At 40.4% G+C, this 16799-nt stretch overlaps 1 protein-coding gene and 1 pseudogene across 1 annotated transcript; both read left to right on the forward strand.

Moving 5' to 3' along the window:
* Positions 1 to 3535: 3535 nt before the first annotated feature.
* On the forward strand, positions 3536 to 4090 carry LOC131419814 (interferon beta-like). Its single transcript, XM_058565343.1, has one exon. It carries the CDS (start codon positions 3536 to 3538, stop codon positions 4088 to 4090), a length of 555 nt encoding a protein of 184 aa, XP_058421326.1.
* A 3549-nt stretch (positions 4091 to 7639) lies between these two features.
* Positions 7640 to 8208, forward strand: LOC131419815 (interferon alpha-4-like; annotated as a pseudogene).
* Positions 8209 to 16799: the final 8591 nt, after the last annotated feature.

Here is a 16799-nt window from a genome sequence, read left to right on the forward strand (position 1 = left end):
TTTTTGTACTGTTGGATTCCTGTTACTAATATTTTTTCCCAGATTGAAGCTTTTCTCCACTGCCAGATTTCCCCAAAACTTCTCATTTCTGCTGACTATAACTTATTCCCCCAAATGTGGAGGTTTTACTTTTATTATTATTTCTTACATATATTACTTCATTTCTGAATTTGTCTAATTCTGATTTATGTTGTTTATATCATTTCTTAATATTTTTAATTTCCTTTGTAACACTATGTTAAAATTTTAGTCTGTATTGTGTTGAATGCATTCCTGGTATATTTTCATTATCTGTAGAGATATTATTCTGCTCCTTACTTGCCTTTTTCTAATAATAACTTTGTATGAGACTTAACTCTAATACTATGCTGATGTTTGATTTTATAGGAGCTTATTTTCCCGACTTCTAGAAGTGGTCAGTGGTTATTCTAACTTCACGGAGCTCCCTATTCTGTTGCTTTGGTGAATTGTTCAAAACTGTGGTAGCTTGCATTCTGAGTTGTCCACCCCACACTGGTCTGGCCTTCTTTACTTGTCTCTGTTGTTTCTATCCTGCTCAAATTTGAGTCTCCTTCTAGCAGTTCCTCCCCAGTGTAGGGCCCTTTCCCAAAAGGGAGCTGTTCCTGGTTGGTTTGAAAATTGCTCATATCCTAGACTATTTCAGTGCCTTTCAGAACATACTGAGGCCCCTCACACTCACCAGCTATTGCTCTGGGCAAAATCCCTTCCAGGTTCAGCTGCTGTTCTCCAACTAGCCTGGATGGCTGTCCAGTAACTACCTCTCGGCTGTTCTGGGGTTCTCAGGTCCGTTGCTTTCCTCTGCTTTCTCCCACACGGACGATACTACCAGGCAGGTCTTGTGGCAATTGGTGGTTTGTCCCCATCTGTTTGCATTTTGTGGTTCTGTCACCCAGTTTTTACGTTAGATGGGGTTTTTGTTTCTTCTAGTTGCAGTGTCTGTTTTGGTGTAGGGACTCAGGGAAATTCAAAACTACACTGCTACCACTGCCACCTTCCCAGAATCTCGTCCCCGTATTCGTGGATTGTTTGCTGTGTCTTTTCAATTCGCAGTACCCTTCTCTCATTTCAGTTAACGATGCTGCTCTCTTGCCCACTCCCCCAGTCTAGAAGGAAAGATAAATTGCTTCCTCTCCACCCCATTTAGGGGGCATTGTATCAGCGCAGTTCAAGCATGAGTAGTTTGTTAGGAACACCTCAGATGTCACCAATAGATAGGCCCGTCTGGGGAGAGCTGATTACATACAGCCAGTGAAGAAGAAGGACGAGGAATGGAGGGACATTTGGGAGATAGGTTGAGCATATTGTAAAGACGAGAAGACAGGAAATCTATTGACGAGAGGAAACCTGGAGCTCAGGGTTGCTCCAGGTCCATAAATCCACATTTAGCCAGATACTCCCAGCCTCTGCTTCAATTTGGTACAATAGAAGTAATGTCCCTCAACATGAAGTATATATTGAAATTATCGTAACCCATAGAACCAAGAGAACTGTTGCAGCTATCTGTAAAATGATGCAGAATTTCCTCAAGCATTTGAATCTGGTGTTGTCAGGAAATGAGAGACTTCACATAAATAAGTTTATTTTTCTCCACCACTATCCTCCTGGTCTAACATATTGGTAAGTCCCCTAACTGTGCTGCCTGGGGACATCTGCCCTCCCTCCATTACTTATTGCTTACTGTAGAGAGAGTATTTGTTTTCCAAAATCTATTCAAGTTATTCCACTCCAGTCTAAAAGCCTTTCATGACATCTACGGCTCTTAGGATAAAGCAAACCTTCTTAACATGGCCTCAGAATCCCTGAGCTATCTAGCTCCCACTTGCCCTATGGCCCCATCTCAGACCACTCTCTGACCACTCTCTGACTTCAAGGTCGCAATGGCCTTCGGTCGTGTCCTCTGCCCTTATCACGCATCCTCCCACCACAGGGTTTTTGCACATGCAGTCCCATCTCACCTTCCTTCTGATTCCAGCTCCAGTGTCACTACCTAAGGGCAGTCTTCTCTGACCTCTCCTGCTACATTGTGTTCCCTATGCTACATATGGAACCCACGGAACCATGAACCTCTCCTCTGTACCACTTGTCACCGTTGCATTTTACTTTTGTGTTTTTCTTTGATTAATGCTCTTCTCTCCAACGCAACTGTAGGATCCATGAGAGTGGGGATTACAATCTTTAGCAGCTCATGCTATAGTTCTTTGCACACAGTGGGGATTCAGTAAATTCACGTTGAAAGATAACGCGTTTTCTGAAAACTAAAAGTAACTATTTGAAACATAATTATTATAACTTATTTTTGTATTGAAATCTTTAAAAATGTATGACTCGTCTCCTCGCCTATATAAACAGGATGTAAAAATCATAATTTTACTTCTTACTGATTCCTCTCTTATGAAAATCGGTAACTACACTCTAAAAAAAAAATGGCCTCAGAACTATTGAAATAGAACCATTTGTCTTAACAGTAACATCCCCTGATTGCTTGATCTCTTTTTTTCCCATTTTCCTTCCAGACCTCCTTGTAATATGTGGTATCTATTTGCATGGGAATGGAAAATGAGATATTTAGATTTGTTAGAAATATGTACAAAATAAGAATACATTGGCCCTCAATAATGGTCACAAGGCCTCCTATAAAGGCGTCCACGAGCTTTTGTGCATGGCCTGTGTAACACTCATTTTGTCTGCTTACAGATATCGCTTAATCTCTAGTTTTCAGTTATCTTCTAGATAGTTGAGATTGCCATAAAGGCGTCCACGAGCTTTTGTGCATGGCCTGTGTAACACTCATTTTGTCTGCTTACAGATATCGCTTAATCTCTAGTTTTCAGTTATCTTCTAGATAGTTGAGATTGCCAGATAAAGCAACAAATAAGACTGATAAAGCTATGTGATTCTTGCTTGATATGGTAAGGCAATGCAAAAAATTTCAGATTAATTTAGTTGAACATTATTCTATTTTAGATACAAAAAAGTACTTGTCTTTTTCAACATCATAAGTTGTATATATTTACTGTTTTGTGATAGCATAATCAGGAATTAAATCTAATTCTTACGAAAAAGAAAATTCTCATACAAAGACCCCCCCATCCCCAAAAAATCTCATACTAAAACAGAAAAATAAAAAATACTTTGCCAAATGAAAGAACCTTGTAATAGTAGAGTCTTAAATGATTTGGCTTATTTTTTTCCTTTGGTATTGAACAATTCACTGAAACCTGACAAAACATTAGATATCCTCGGAGTTTGTATATCTTTTTCCCTAGCTTATATAAAATAAAATAGTTAGGAGCTTAAAGAAAAAGAGAGTTTTAAAGACTACTAATGATTTCAATGACATAGGAAAACAGAAAGGGAGAATTGAAAGTGGGAAATTCCTCTGAACTAGAAAGAGTGGAGGACCATCCGGTATAAATAGCCCACACTCATGGAGGAAGGACACTCGTCCTCAAGCTCTTGCAGCCTCTACTCCAGCATCGAGGTGGTAGAAGGCAACGCTGTTCCTGTTTTCATCATGACCAACAGGTGTATCCTCCAGATGGCTCTCCTGCTGTGTTTATGCACCGTGGCTCTTTCCAGGAACTACAACTTGCTTCGGTCCCAACTAAGCAGCAGCAATTCCGCATGTCAGAATCTCCTGCGGCAGTTGAATGGGACCTATTGCCGCGAGGACAGAATGAACTTCGAGGTCCCCGAGGAGATTGAGCAACCACAGCAGTTGCAGAAGGAGGACGCCGTGTTGGTCATCTATGAGATGCTCCGGCAGACCTTAGGTATTTTCAGAAGAAATTTCGCTAGCACTGGCTGGAATGAGACCGTCGTCGAGAGGCTCCATGTGGAAGTCCACCTGCAGATGGACCGTCTGGAGACAAACGTGGCTGAAATAACGGAGAAGGAAAACTTCACCTGGGAAAACACGCCCGTTCCGCAAGTGAGGAAATATTACGTACGGATCGTGCAGCACCTGAAGGCCAAGAAGTACAGCCGCTGTGCCTGGACAACAGTCCAAGCGGAAATCCTCAGGAACTTTTCCTTCCTTACCGGACTCCTAGATTACCTCCAAAACTGAAGGTCTCCCGGCCTGTGCCTCTGAGAACGGACAGTGCTGACGGTGATTTCAGGCGTTCTTCCACCAGCAGAGGCGCTTTCAGTGACTGACAGCTAATGCACTGCGTTTGAAAGGACAGTTAAAGACTCGAAAATTTTTTACTAACTTATGAATTAAGTTATTTATTTATTTATTTAAACCTTTACCTTGGAAAATAAATTATGAAACAAAAGTCAACATGGCCCATTTTAATTTCAACTTGACATATAACCACCCATGTTAAAAATTGCAGAGTATCTATCAGATGTTCTTTGTAAAATGTGCCAGTAAACTAGGATAGTTTCTGGCCCCTGCCTTCAAGGCATTTAAAATCCAAGGAAGCCACGTGGAAAATACAAGGTAAGAGATGATAAGGGGACTGGAACCTTATAGGAGAATAAATGCGGCCTGAGCCACAGTAAAATGGAAGAGACAAGCAGGAGGCTCTGGAACTAGAACTACAGGTGCCTGCTGCTTCTACTGTGCCCCACACTCTCTGGCCCTAAAGTTAGAATTTGACTGGCTGTCAGGGTAACCAGAGGAATATTTCAGCTCTTGTGTTTGCCTAAGCTCATCCCTATTATCTGCAGGACGCTCTGCCTCCCCCTCTCCCCCCAGACCCCACAGGATTTTAAAATGTTTATGTGCCCCCCAAGCCTAAGGGTGAGAAGTCCCAGGCACTTGTGTGACACTGTTAAGTAGCAGTCCCTTTATAGTACTCTTCATGGGACAATCAAGATGTATGGGTGTCTTGGGGGAGCTGGCATTTCTGTCTCCTTCCGGGGCACAGACACCAGAGGGAGAAGAAAGATTGTCTACTATGCAAATCCCTATGCTCATTTTAGAACTTAGGTCATTTACTTGTTCAGTGATATAAACAGTTTAATTGAATCATGAAAAATAATGAATAATAAAATTTACTTGGCTATGTAAAAAAAAATCGATCCATTTGATAATCTCTATCCTCATATAGACAGGCTGACTTTTTACCAGTGTCATCTAAAGATTATCAGATCATTTGAAGTCTAGGTTTCCGAGGGATGGAAAATTATGTCACAACTATTTACAGTTCACATGCATTCTGGGGATTTTGTCCATACTGGACAAGGGCAGGATAGCTGCAGGATTGATAATTTGGGGGACATAGACGACTGCCCACCTCAAAAGTAATGTGGTAAATTGTCTGGTTGCTGTGAGCTGTGTGACTCAGGGAGTGTGTGAGTTTAGATGTGTGGCTCTATGTATGACTCCAGGCTAGTTGTTTTCTATTATGACAAAGCAGAGGGCAAATTAGAGATGAGGTCATACTTGTGAGTTTAATACAGCGCTAGGCAGAGGCTGAAAATCGTGCTGCTCTTGCAGATTGCATTCCCAGAGCCACACGCAACTTAAAGGAAATAGAATCCTAGTGGTTTTAGCAATGGACTCGGTAGGCATTATTGACACCAGTAACAGTAGAGTGGAAATATTAGCCATGTCTACTATAATCCTAGTCACTGTGGCCGTGATTAGGCAAAATAGCTTGGACATTCATGAACACCTTCCAGTAGGAAGAGGAAATATAAGAAACTGCTCTGGTAAAAATTATTTCTTGAATGATTACACTGGGCCTGGTGCTGAGGATAACACAGTGAATAAGACAAAGTCCAGTTACTAAAGAGCTGATTTGCCGAAGATGGTCTCATACCTACTTTCTTAGTCCAGTTTGGGCTGCTGTAACAAAACACCACAGACTGGGTAGCTTAAAAAAACAGAAACTTACTGATCACACTAGTGGAGGCTGGAAGTCCAAGATCACGGCTCCAGCGTGTTCGTGTGAGGGCCCAGTTCTGGCTTGCAGACTGTTCCTTGCGCCTTCACAAGCTGGAAGGAGCAGGGATCTCTCTGGAGCCTTTTTTCTAAGGGCAGTAATTCCATTCATGAGGGCTGGGCTGTCATGACCTAAACACCAGCCAAAGGCCCAACCTCCTATTAGCATCACATTAGGCATTAGAATTTCAAGACATGAATTTGGGGGGGACACGAACATTCAGACTATAGCACCTACCATTTAAAGAGTAGGAAGCTAGAGAGTTGAGACAACTTAACTTCCTAGGCAAAAAAAAAGGAGTAAAGCAAGGTTCAGGATCAGAGCTGAAAGCAAATTCTTCATGTGACAATAATCTATATTTATGCAGTTTTGAATTAAGGACAAAGATGTTTTCCTTTTATTTGAAAAGAATAGACTTGAATTGGAACCTCTGAAAGTTCTTTGGGAAATTTGAGATTTGAAATTTAATGCAAAAACACAAAGAAATTGATGATGTTTCTAAATTGCCTGTTCTCATTGGGGATGATATCACTATTGACAGTCCGAAAATTAGTTCTAGGGGTGTGAACAAGTCTTAGATATTACTGTAATTTGTGGTGCTCCAAAGCTCAACACTATCCAAAGAAATGTTATGCTTCAGTTCATTTTTTTCGTTGGGTTTTCTTGTGTATCATATAACAAGCATTGACATTGAGTTCATGGAAGATACACAAAATGTGTGCAAGATCAGTGCCATAAAACCTATGGTGAATGGGTGGCTCATGGGAGGACTTTCCATCCATCGTTTGCTTGATCTCAAAGTCATACTGTAAGAGGTGGCCTTCACTTAGGTCTGAGCTGCCATTGGCTTTCTGTGGATGTTGCTTATGTTTGAGCTTCAGTGCTTCTGTGTGTGAGGTGGGGTTGAGAATTAAATGCAAATAGTCTATATTTTACTATTTAATCTATAAAGTGAAACAATCATTAATAATTATATTGATCGCAGAAAAGAAAAGATATTGTCAGAGTATCTAGCAGGTAGTGAAGTTAAAAATCATTTTCTGACATGAAGTAAAAGTAAAAATTATGTATGTAAAAATATATGTTAAGAAAATAATTTGAATTTTCAATTGTTTTTAGCAGTTCTGAAAGATTTTTATATATATCATTATTGGTATTATGATGATGTATTCACGTAAAATTTTAATATGAATACGTAATTTGATACATTACTATTTAGATAAATAAATATATTGCATTAAAAGTCCCTCTGCAAACTTATTTATGAAGATAAATTAAATGTCAATAGCTTTCAAATTTAACTTTTATCTTAAAATTTTAGTTCATTCTTAATCTTGCATGGAATAGAAAGAGTAAAGTATGCACTCTCTTTTTCTATGTATAAAGTAGAGATGTAGAGAGAATACCTAAACAGATATGCCGTGTATCTGTGTTACTAAGTTTTCTTGAGGGGTTCAGTTAGGAAAAAACACAAAAAGACTCTGGGGGGAGGAGGCAATGAAGAAAAAAAAATGGTTGAGAAACACTGCTCTAAACCCATGTGGAAAAATGTATAAAGGAAAGAAAAACAGAAGTAGAAAGTAAGGGAAACTTTCAGAAAATAGACACTCATGTGTGCCCTATTTAAGACACATGCACAAAGGAAGGTCTACAGAGAATCCAGAGACAAGGGTCACAGGTCACCCACCTCAGCCAGGCCAGCATCATCTGCAAGATCCCCAATGGCCCTACCCTTTCCTTCCTGATGGCCCTGGTGGTGCTCAGCTGCCACTCCATCTGCTCTCTGGGATGTGACCTGCCTCACACCCACAGCCTGGGCAACATGAGGGTCTTGATGCTCCTGGAACAAATGAGGAGAATCCCTGCCCTCTCCTGCCTAAAGGACAGAAACAACTTTGGATTCTCCCAAGAGGTATTTGATGGCAGCCAGTTCCAGAAGGCTCAAGCCGTCTCTGTGGTCCATGAGATGATCCAGCAGATCTCCCACCTCTTCAGCACAGAGGGCTCATCTGCTGCCTGGGATGAGACCCTCCTGGACAAATTCTACACTGGACTTGATCAGCAGCTGACTGACCTGGAAGCCTGTCTGACCCAGGAGGTGGAGGTGGAAGAGACTCCCCTGATGAATGCGGACTCCACGCTGGCTGTGAGGAGATACTTCCAAAGAAATACTCTGTATCTGCAAGAGAAGAAATACAGCCCTTGTACCTGGGAGACCGTCAGAGCAGAAATCATGAGATCCTTCTCTTCATCAACAAACTTGCAAGAAAGGTTAAGAAGTAAGGAATGACATCTGGTTCAACATGGAAATGATTCTCACTGAGTAATAACGTCACACTTCCACGTGTTCTCTCATGTCACAGACTCTCATCTCTGCTGCAATCATGACCTGAATTCAATCAGATTTGTCAAATGTTTTCAAGAGTACTAATGCATATTGTGTTTAACCCTGAGGACGATAGTCTCATACAGATGACCATGCTGATCTATTTATTTATCTATTTAAATATTTATTTATTTATAAGATTTAAATTATTTTTTTCATACAATATTGTTTGAACCTTTACATGTGCTTTAATATAACAAAATGTATCTTTTATATTTAGTCAATTTATTATTTTCATTGTTCATTAAATTTTTACTTGGAAAATATCTTGTATTTGTTTCTTCTTTAAAAAAGAAACACCACACTTGAATGTGCAACCTAGTTAAAGAATGGATGGCATAATTCCTTTCCCAATCATTGTTATATTCAAGTTAGAAATAAAAATGGACATCCTCTAAGCACGGTTGTATGTTGCTCTCAGGATGCTGAAGTGGACATAACAAATACAGTTCTTGCTTTCTTGTATGTTTGATTTTGTAGGGAAAACAATAATCAGTTGATTGATCATTAAATTTCAATTATTTTTAAAATAGTACCAATTAATATTATCAATATAATAATAATATAATAATAATTTAATTATTATTAATATAATTAATATTAGAAATTAATATCAGGTTAATGATATAATGATAAGAAGGGGAAAAAATGGAATTCTCAGCAGAAGGTGGATCGAGTCATGTCAGGATATAAGAACATAAGCAGTAGATAGTCTCTGTATTTGGCTGGAAGACATCTATGTGCAAATTTCCACTGCATATTTGAGTTTGCAATTTACAAGCAATTCCATGAACTGTAAAGCATGGGAAGGGGAGTGGTCAGATGAGAAGAGAGTATAGAATGAGAAAAGGATTTAAAATCGATTCCTTGGACCTTCAACATTCAAAGGGAGGGAAGAGCCACAAAGGAAACAGATGGAATGGCCATATGTTAACAGGACGAGAGAGCAGTGAGAAGACTGTGTTTAAGGACTGAAACTGCTTAGAAGACTCAATGTGTTCATGAAAAATGTGGATGGAAACTGCCCCCCACACTGGGAAGGTAGATGGCATTGGTGACCTCAGGGAGAGCTGGTTTGGTGGAATAAATCACCAGAAACCATACAGGAGTAGGAGGAAGGGTGAATAAGAGAAGTTAGTGACAACATATAGAAAATGGTTTTGAGAGGTTTGCCTTCTGAAGCGGAGGAGAGAAATAGGATGGGACCGAGAAAAGAGTGTGGATGATTTTTTTCTCTGCATTGTTGTCCCTTTTTTTGAAATGTATTTGCCTCTGGAGAGATTTCATATATTGACAAATCATATTAATATGTTTAATGTCTTATTTACTTTAAATCATGACAAATTTAATTAGTACAATGATAACTTATCATTATTTTGATTAGTACCATGTTGAAGGTCACTAAGCTACTCTGTGGACTGAAACCATCCACCACATGGGGAAACAGATGGAACTGACCTCCGTGAGAGCTGGTTTGGTGGAATTAATGAGCAGAACCACACTGGAGAAGTGGAAGGGTGATAAGAGAAGAGAAGAACTCCCATTGTCATTTTTTTCACCTGGGGATTCACTTTATTTTTTTTTATCCTATTCAGACCGACTTTTGTTTTCCTTTTGCCTCAGTGCATCCAAATGCAGGGACGGCTTTCTAAGAAAGTTGAGTGGAGAAAGAAAAAAAATGATGTCTTGAAAATGATGGAAAATAATACTATAGGCCCTTTATGTTTCCATTTTTACTTCCCTATTTTGATACTGACCTCAAGACGAAATAGAAAGTAATTCAGAAGCGGTAAGACAAACTTTGCCCTGAAAAGTACTAAATTAAAACAAACAAAAAACATTAGAGAGACTCTGAAACTAGTGAAGCAAAGATGGCGAGTTTTCTGTAGCACCATATGCTGCCCTCACTGTCCTCCATCTTCACTGTGAGAAGGAGAGTGATGAACTAAGACGCTCTGGAGAAATGTAATGACTGAATAATCTAGGGATGGTTATTAATTATTTCAATATAAGCTTCTCATGGGAGACCAATATAAGCTTCTGATGTGAAGTCTGATGGAAAATCTGAGAATATTACTTGTTAATAATTATATCTTGGGTAATTATTACAAACTCAGTGATGATGACAAAATAGTGAGCAAGATATAGACATTTCTCCTAAGGAGGTTACTTGTCAAACAGGCCTAATAAATCCATTTTCAAGAAGACAAATCCAGAAGGATGAGGCAGCTTGGCTGACATGCAAAATAAAGACAGCAAAAACAGTGCCCAGGAACAGATGTGAAATTTTGTTCTTAGCAAGAAGAACACTATTTACATAACTTTAAATTTAACAAAAAGACTTTCCTTTTGAAAGATTTGATTCATCTATATTGAATCATCTGGGGCAAAACTTCATTGCCCATTGAAGTTTCTTGGGGCAAATTAAACATAAATTGAGAAAATGAAAGAATAATTTAAAAGGTTGATGTCTTCTAATTTATTTAGAGTATACATAAAGGAAAGGAAAAAGAGATAAAATGTATACAGGAACATCCAGAAAATAAAAACTACTGTGTTCTCTACTCAAGAGACAGGCATAGCAAGGTCTTCAAAGAAAGTAGGGGTCAATGCTCAGACAGACACACATCTCATCCAGGCTACCGGCATCACCAAGGTCCCAAATGCTCACCCCTCTGATGGCCCTCCTGGTGATTAGCTGCATCACCATCTGATCTCTGGGCTGTGACCTGCCTCAGGGACATGGACTTGTTCAGAGGAAGACTTGATGCTTCTGAGACGAACGAGGAGGATCTCCTTATTATCCTCTCTGAAGGACATCTCCTCTGGTAGATAGTGGATGCAGCCAGTTCCAGAAGGCCCAGGCCATCTCTGTCCTCCACGAGATGCTCCAGCAGATCTTCACCCTCTTCCACACAGAGCGCTCCTCTGCTGCCTGGAACACAACCTTCCTGGACAAACTCGGCACTGACTCCATTGGAAGCTGGAAGACCTGGAAATCTGTTTGGTCAGGCAATGGGAGGGGAAGAATCTGCCCTGGGAACTGAGGGCCCTACACAGGCCATGAAGAGGTACTTCTGGGGGTTGCATCTCTATCTGAAAGAGAAGAAATAGGGTGACTGTGCCTGGGAGATTGTCAGAGTGGAAATCATGAGATCCTTCTCTTCATCCACAAACTTGGAAGAAAGATGAAGAAGTAAGGAAAGAGACCTGGAAATAATTCTCTTTAACAAATACAGTTATTGAAATGATTCTCTTTACCTAAGTCACATGCCCATGTGTTCCATCATTTTAAAGACTCTTATTTCTGCTTTAGTCATAGAATGCATTGAGTTAAATTGTTCAACGTTGTTGTTAAAGTGTTTTTGTGAAAATGAGTATCTCTTGGGGCTTCACTCCTTGAGGGAGAGCTATACTGATGCTGTTTATATGTTCATATATTGGGGAAATTCTGGTTTCTCATTCAACATGTAACCAGCTTGAAAGTCACCATTTCTGACCTCACAACAACAACAAAACGCAAAATGACTTGAAACAACTCTTTTTAGATCCATCAAGAATTGAAATCGCAGGGTAAGCCACTGCCTTGACAACTGGAGAGAAAGGAGGATGCAGTGGATGACAGCTTACCTGGAGCAGAAGCCCGCAGCTGGCTCTAGTATTAGTGGGAACACTTAACTGTAATTGAAGAATTGCTGGAGGCTCTGTGTGGATGAGTTTCAGTGTTGAAAACTCCAGGGGTCAGAGTCATTGGACCCCCACACTTCTGTGAGTTTTACCTCAGGAACACTAGTAGGTTCTCACGTGAAGATCAGAGAAAAATCTGTTTTTCCAGCAGAGGGAGGCAAAAAGTAATCATTTTGAAATATTCTGAGAGTTCTGTTCTCCTTAACAAAGGCCAGCACTCAAGGGAAACTGTTTTACCAGAGCCTAACCCACCGGGGAGAGGGGAAATACCTAATTCCAAACTCCTCTCCATTTCCTGTCTCACCTAATAGGGTGATAAAAAGCTGAGGAGCACTTGTGAAGGTCACAGCCCAGGGGCACAGGCTCCCTGAAAGACTGAGACATAATCATAGGATTCTAGAACACTTCCCCTCCCCCATACCAACATCAAATCAATAGGGTTCCAGTATAGTAACCAGAGATTTCAATGGAAAGAACTGCAAGTCTCAAACTTTATTTAAGAAGTCTCTCGGGAAACTCAAAGACACCAGGAGAGAAAAAAGCAAGGCCTCGAGAGGAAATTTTAGCCTCTGACACCTACAGCTAAAGCAAACAGTGATAGCCCAACTCCTAGCTGGGGAAATGTAACACTTCACCCCAAAGGGAAATTTACCCCAGTTCCTTTTACACAGTACCTCATGTCCAGCTTTCAACAGAAACTTACAAAGCATACTGAAAGGTGAAACACTCAGTTTGAAGAGACAGAACATGCATCAGAACTAGACTCGGATATTGCAGAGATTTTGGAATTATCAGACCAGGAATTTAAAATAACTGCGAACAATATGCTGAGGGCTCCAATGTATTAATTTATTCATTCATCCTCTTTATGTACATCAGACTATGTGTGGTATTTAAACTAGTTTTATTCATATAATACCATGTTCACCTAATAACATACTCAAATATCTCAAAAAATGTTCACCTGTATCTTTTATTACATTATTTTGCTGTTTAATTTATAAAACTCTTCCCCAGGAGACATCTTGGATTTGTTTATTCTTAAAAAGAGAAATAGCGTAAATTTCCAACCCATATTAAAAAATAAATGATGAATTCAACTCGCTCATTTGTTTTTTCCAGTCAGTTATAGTTTAAAACTGCATATTTCTGTCAGATTATGTGATAGTTCTGAGAATACAGAGGTGAAAAAGCAAATGCAAAACATTCTCTTGGAGCTTTCAACTTGGAAGAGAAAGATATAAAAGCAGTAATCAAGCTTAATGAATTTCAATTATGTTTCATGTTACAATGAGAGGTAGAGGACAAGGGATTCTGTCACCAGAAGCTTGAATAAGGGATGTCTTGAACGGGGAAAAAGCAGACGTTCTCTATAAAGTCCTCAAGGAACATCTGAAGACAGACTTCCCATTGGTAGATGCAAATGTGAATGTGGAATCTCCAACAACGTACATCCTGGAGATATGAATTTGTAATAGTTTCATATTTGGAAATCAAGGCATAGTAATGGATGTCATTACTTATGACTAGAGTGTGGAATGAGATGACCTAAAGCTTGTAAAAACTTTCAACTTTTAAGGCTGAGAAAGAGGACAGCCTGCAAAGTGGACAGAGTCGGAGTAGCCAGTGCGGTTAGGAGAAAACCAGGAGGAAGGATCTCCAGAAAGCACTGAAGAAGAAAACAAAGAGTTTGAGAATTTCACAGGGTGAAACTTAAGTAGTTACTGATGACGTGTGATACGGGATTCTGCATGGAATCTAGATTTGGTCAGGACACATATGTGATCCTGGGGAATTCACTCAACTTCCCTGACCTTCAGTTTTCTCAAATATAAAATAAGGTGGAAATATTCCTAGAGTTGTTGTGAGTATTAAACAAACTAGAACATTTCAAAGCACTTAGCAGAGTATCTTCCACTGAGTGAGAGCTTAACGGATAATAGCTGTTTTCTTATTTTTTCATATAGATCTATAGGAGTATGGTGAACTCTCCTACCTCTCTCTCTGTAACTGACTGTAAAACGCTGACAGTCTAAAAAACAGAATTGAGAAAAAAGTGGCTCTTTAATTGTATGTAAGTACATACACAATAATATAATATATACATATATAAATATGTACATATATCTGTAAAATACATATACCATAAAATGTACTATATATACTACATATCTATAAAGATATATAGTATTACATACATTTGCTGATTCTGATTCCTGGTACAGTTCCCCTTTCCTCTCTGCTTTCCTGGATCCCGTTCTTTCACTCCCATATCAGAATGGTTTCATTCCTTCCACTGTAGAAACCCTCAGCGTCTCTCCTCACTCACTTTTCATTAAGCTGTTCTTCCCATTCACACAGCTGCTTTCCTTTCCATTACGGTTTCTGGTGTCAATTTCCCCTTAAGAGTACAAAGCCACAAACTGAAAGCAAAAGATGAGTGGAAGTTTTAGGTTTTTCAGAAACTCTCATATGAGAGGCCTTTTTTTTTTCCTCCCTGTGAATATTTTTGGAAACGTTGCAATGCTGTGACACTAGCTGTGGCAAAAAGGAAATAGAAAGCTGGATCCATTTTGCTCTGGGGCTGTTAAAACATTTATAACGGAAGAGTGCCCCCTGCTGGCCAAGATGGACAAAGACAGGGACCAAGTCTGGAGACCCAGCTTCTATTCTAGGCAGATCTGTCCCCTTGGAGCATTTTCTCCACAGTTAAAAAAAGGCTCGTTCTTGGAAAGAATCGAACATAATACCGGAAGAAGCTCGTTTCCTGAGCTTTTGTATATTTTTTAAAAATGTCCTTTGTTTTTTGGAGGAGTTTTTGGTTCACAGCAAAAGTGAAAGCAGAAGGTATAGAGAATCTCCACACACTCCCTGCCCCTCCACATGCAGACTCCCCATTATCAGCATCTCCCATCAGATGCAACATTTGTTACAAGTGATGAACCAACATTCACACATCGTTATCACCCAGAGTCCACAGTTGATATTTAGGTTCACTCTTGGTGCTGTATCTCCTATGGGTTTGGAGGAATGTATAGTGATATAGCCATCATTACAGTGTCTCTACCCTAAAACCCTCTGTGCTCCTCCTATTCATCACCCACCCCCTGGCAACCACTGACCTTTTTACTGCCGCCATAGATCTGCCATTTCCAGAACATCAAAAAGGTGGAATCACACAGCAGGCAGCCTTTTCAGATTTGCTTCTCTCACTTAGTAATATGCATTTAAGTGTCCTTCATGTCTTTTATATTCTGTGGGCAAAAATGGTATGATTTGGCTCCATATTCCCACCTTGCCCAGAAAAATCTTTGTAGCCATATCCTGATCATATCCAGAAGTTATTAATTTGTTATATATTCCAAAGTATTGGAGAACTGAGGCGAAGGAGGTGTGAAGGGATTGGGGTCCCAGAGCTGCCAGCGGAGGGCACTAATCACCCGCCCGCCCAGCACAGGCAGGTGCCTGGGCAGCGCACCTGGAGAAGGGGCACAGGCATCCATGGTCCCCGCCCTGGATCCCTGGGCGCAGTGACAGGAGGTCACAGTGCAGCGCCAGCTGGGGACCGCTGGGTCCTGTAAGCTCAGGGAATGAGTATGAACCGGGCCCTGCCTCCCCCCTCTCTGCCCACGCAGAGCTGCGCGCTGCAGGTCAAGACTGTCCAGCCTCGCACAGAAACACAGTAAATACCAGAGGGAACCCTGCCCACATGTCTACACCCGATGAGCTGGTAAAGACTCCAGGAGCTCATCTGTGCCTCTATTTAGGCGCTTCCACGTTCTGATTCCACTAGGAGGAGGCAGCACCAGGCTCAGGACCCCCATTTGCTCAAAACCCTGAAGCACAGGAAACATGGAGTTGAGTCAGCAGCAGCCTGAGAACTTGGAAGGAGAACAGAGATGAAAGCCTTCACTGGAACAGCGGCAGGTCCTCAGGAGATGGAAGGATACAATGGGCAGCACTGAGTCAAGTGTTTCTCCAGAACATTCTGATTCAGAGGATCAGAAGATTGAAGTGGATGCTGAGAGCACATTGTTCTCCCATGGAGACTTGGCCAATAGCAGTGTCCCCAGCATGGGTGACACTGACAGCACAGCAGCCTGCAGAGTATCAGAAGGGAGGAGGGTTACTCTGGTGCCAGCTGCAAACTTCTCTTCCCTCCCTTGGACACAGCAAGTCATTGCTTGCAGGGAAAATTATTCCTGAGGCCAATGCAATCCAAGGAATCTCCTAAGTTAGGGTCATGATGCAGCCTCCTTTAAAAGCAAACAACATAAAACAATGCCTGAATAGGAGGGACACATGCAGGGATTTGAATACATGTAGCCACAAGCTGGTAGAGCCTCCCCAGAAGAACATGTATGAGTAACGTGCATGTTGGAAGATCACAATTTCTAAAAGCAACAAAGACCTTTGTGAAAATTCAATTATTTAATTTAGGCAATTGGAAAGAGGACATTGATGGATCAATCCTCTTTCTTTTCTTTCCAGTTGGTACATACTGCAGTACGTAGGTACACTTAGAGTTTGGAAATCTTCCTAAGGTTAGGGTCAAAAAATAACCAAAGAACATTGTTATATTACTGCTAAAAATATCATTTTTACAATTAATGCTGATTTTAATAATATGTTTACTTCAATCCTACAGTTTTATTTTATGAATTTTTAATAGGATGAGGCTAGAAAAATAAATAAAGACAACAATACTAAGCAGTGTGGCTGAGTCTGGAGCTAAAGCCAGACTCTCCTTGGTAAGTAGCCTTTTGAAAGCATTCCCTGCTTCTGTCTGGGACGTGCATAATACTCAT

This window comes from Diceros bicornis, chromosome 22 (assembly GCF_020826845.1).
Source record: "Diceros bicornis minor isolate mBicDic1 chromosome 22, mDicBic1.mat.cur, whole genome shotgun sequence".
Classification (NCBI taxonomy): domain Eukaryota; kingdom Metazoa; phylum Chordata; class Mammalia; order Perissodactyla; family Rhinocerotidae; genus Diceros; species Diceros bicornis.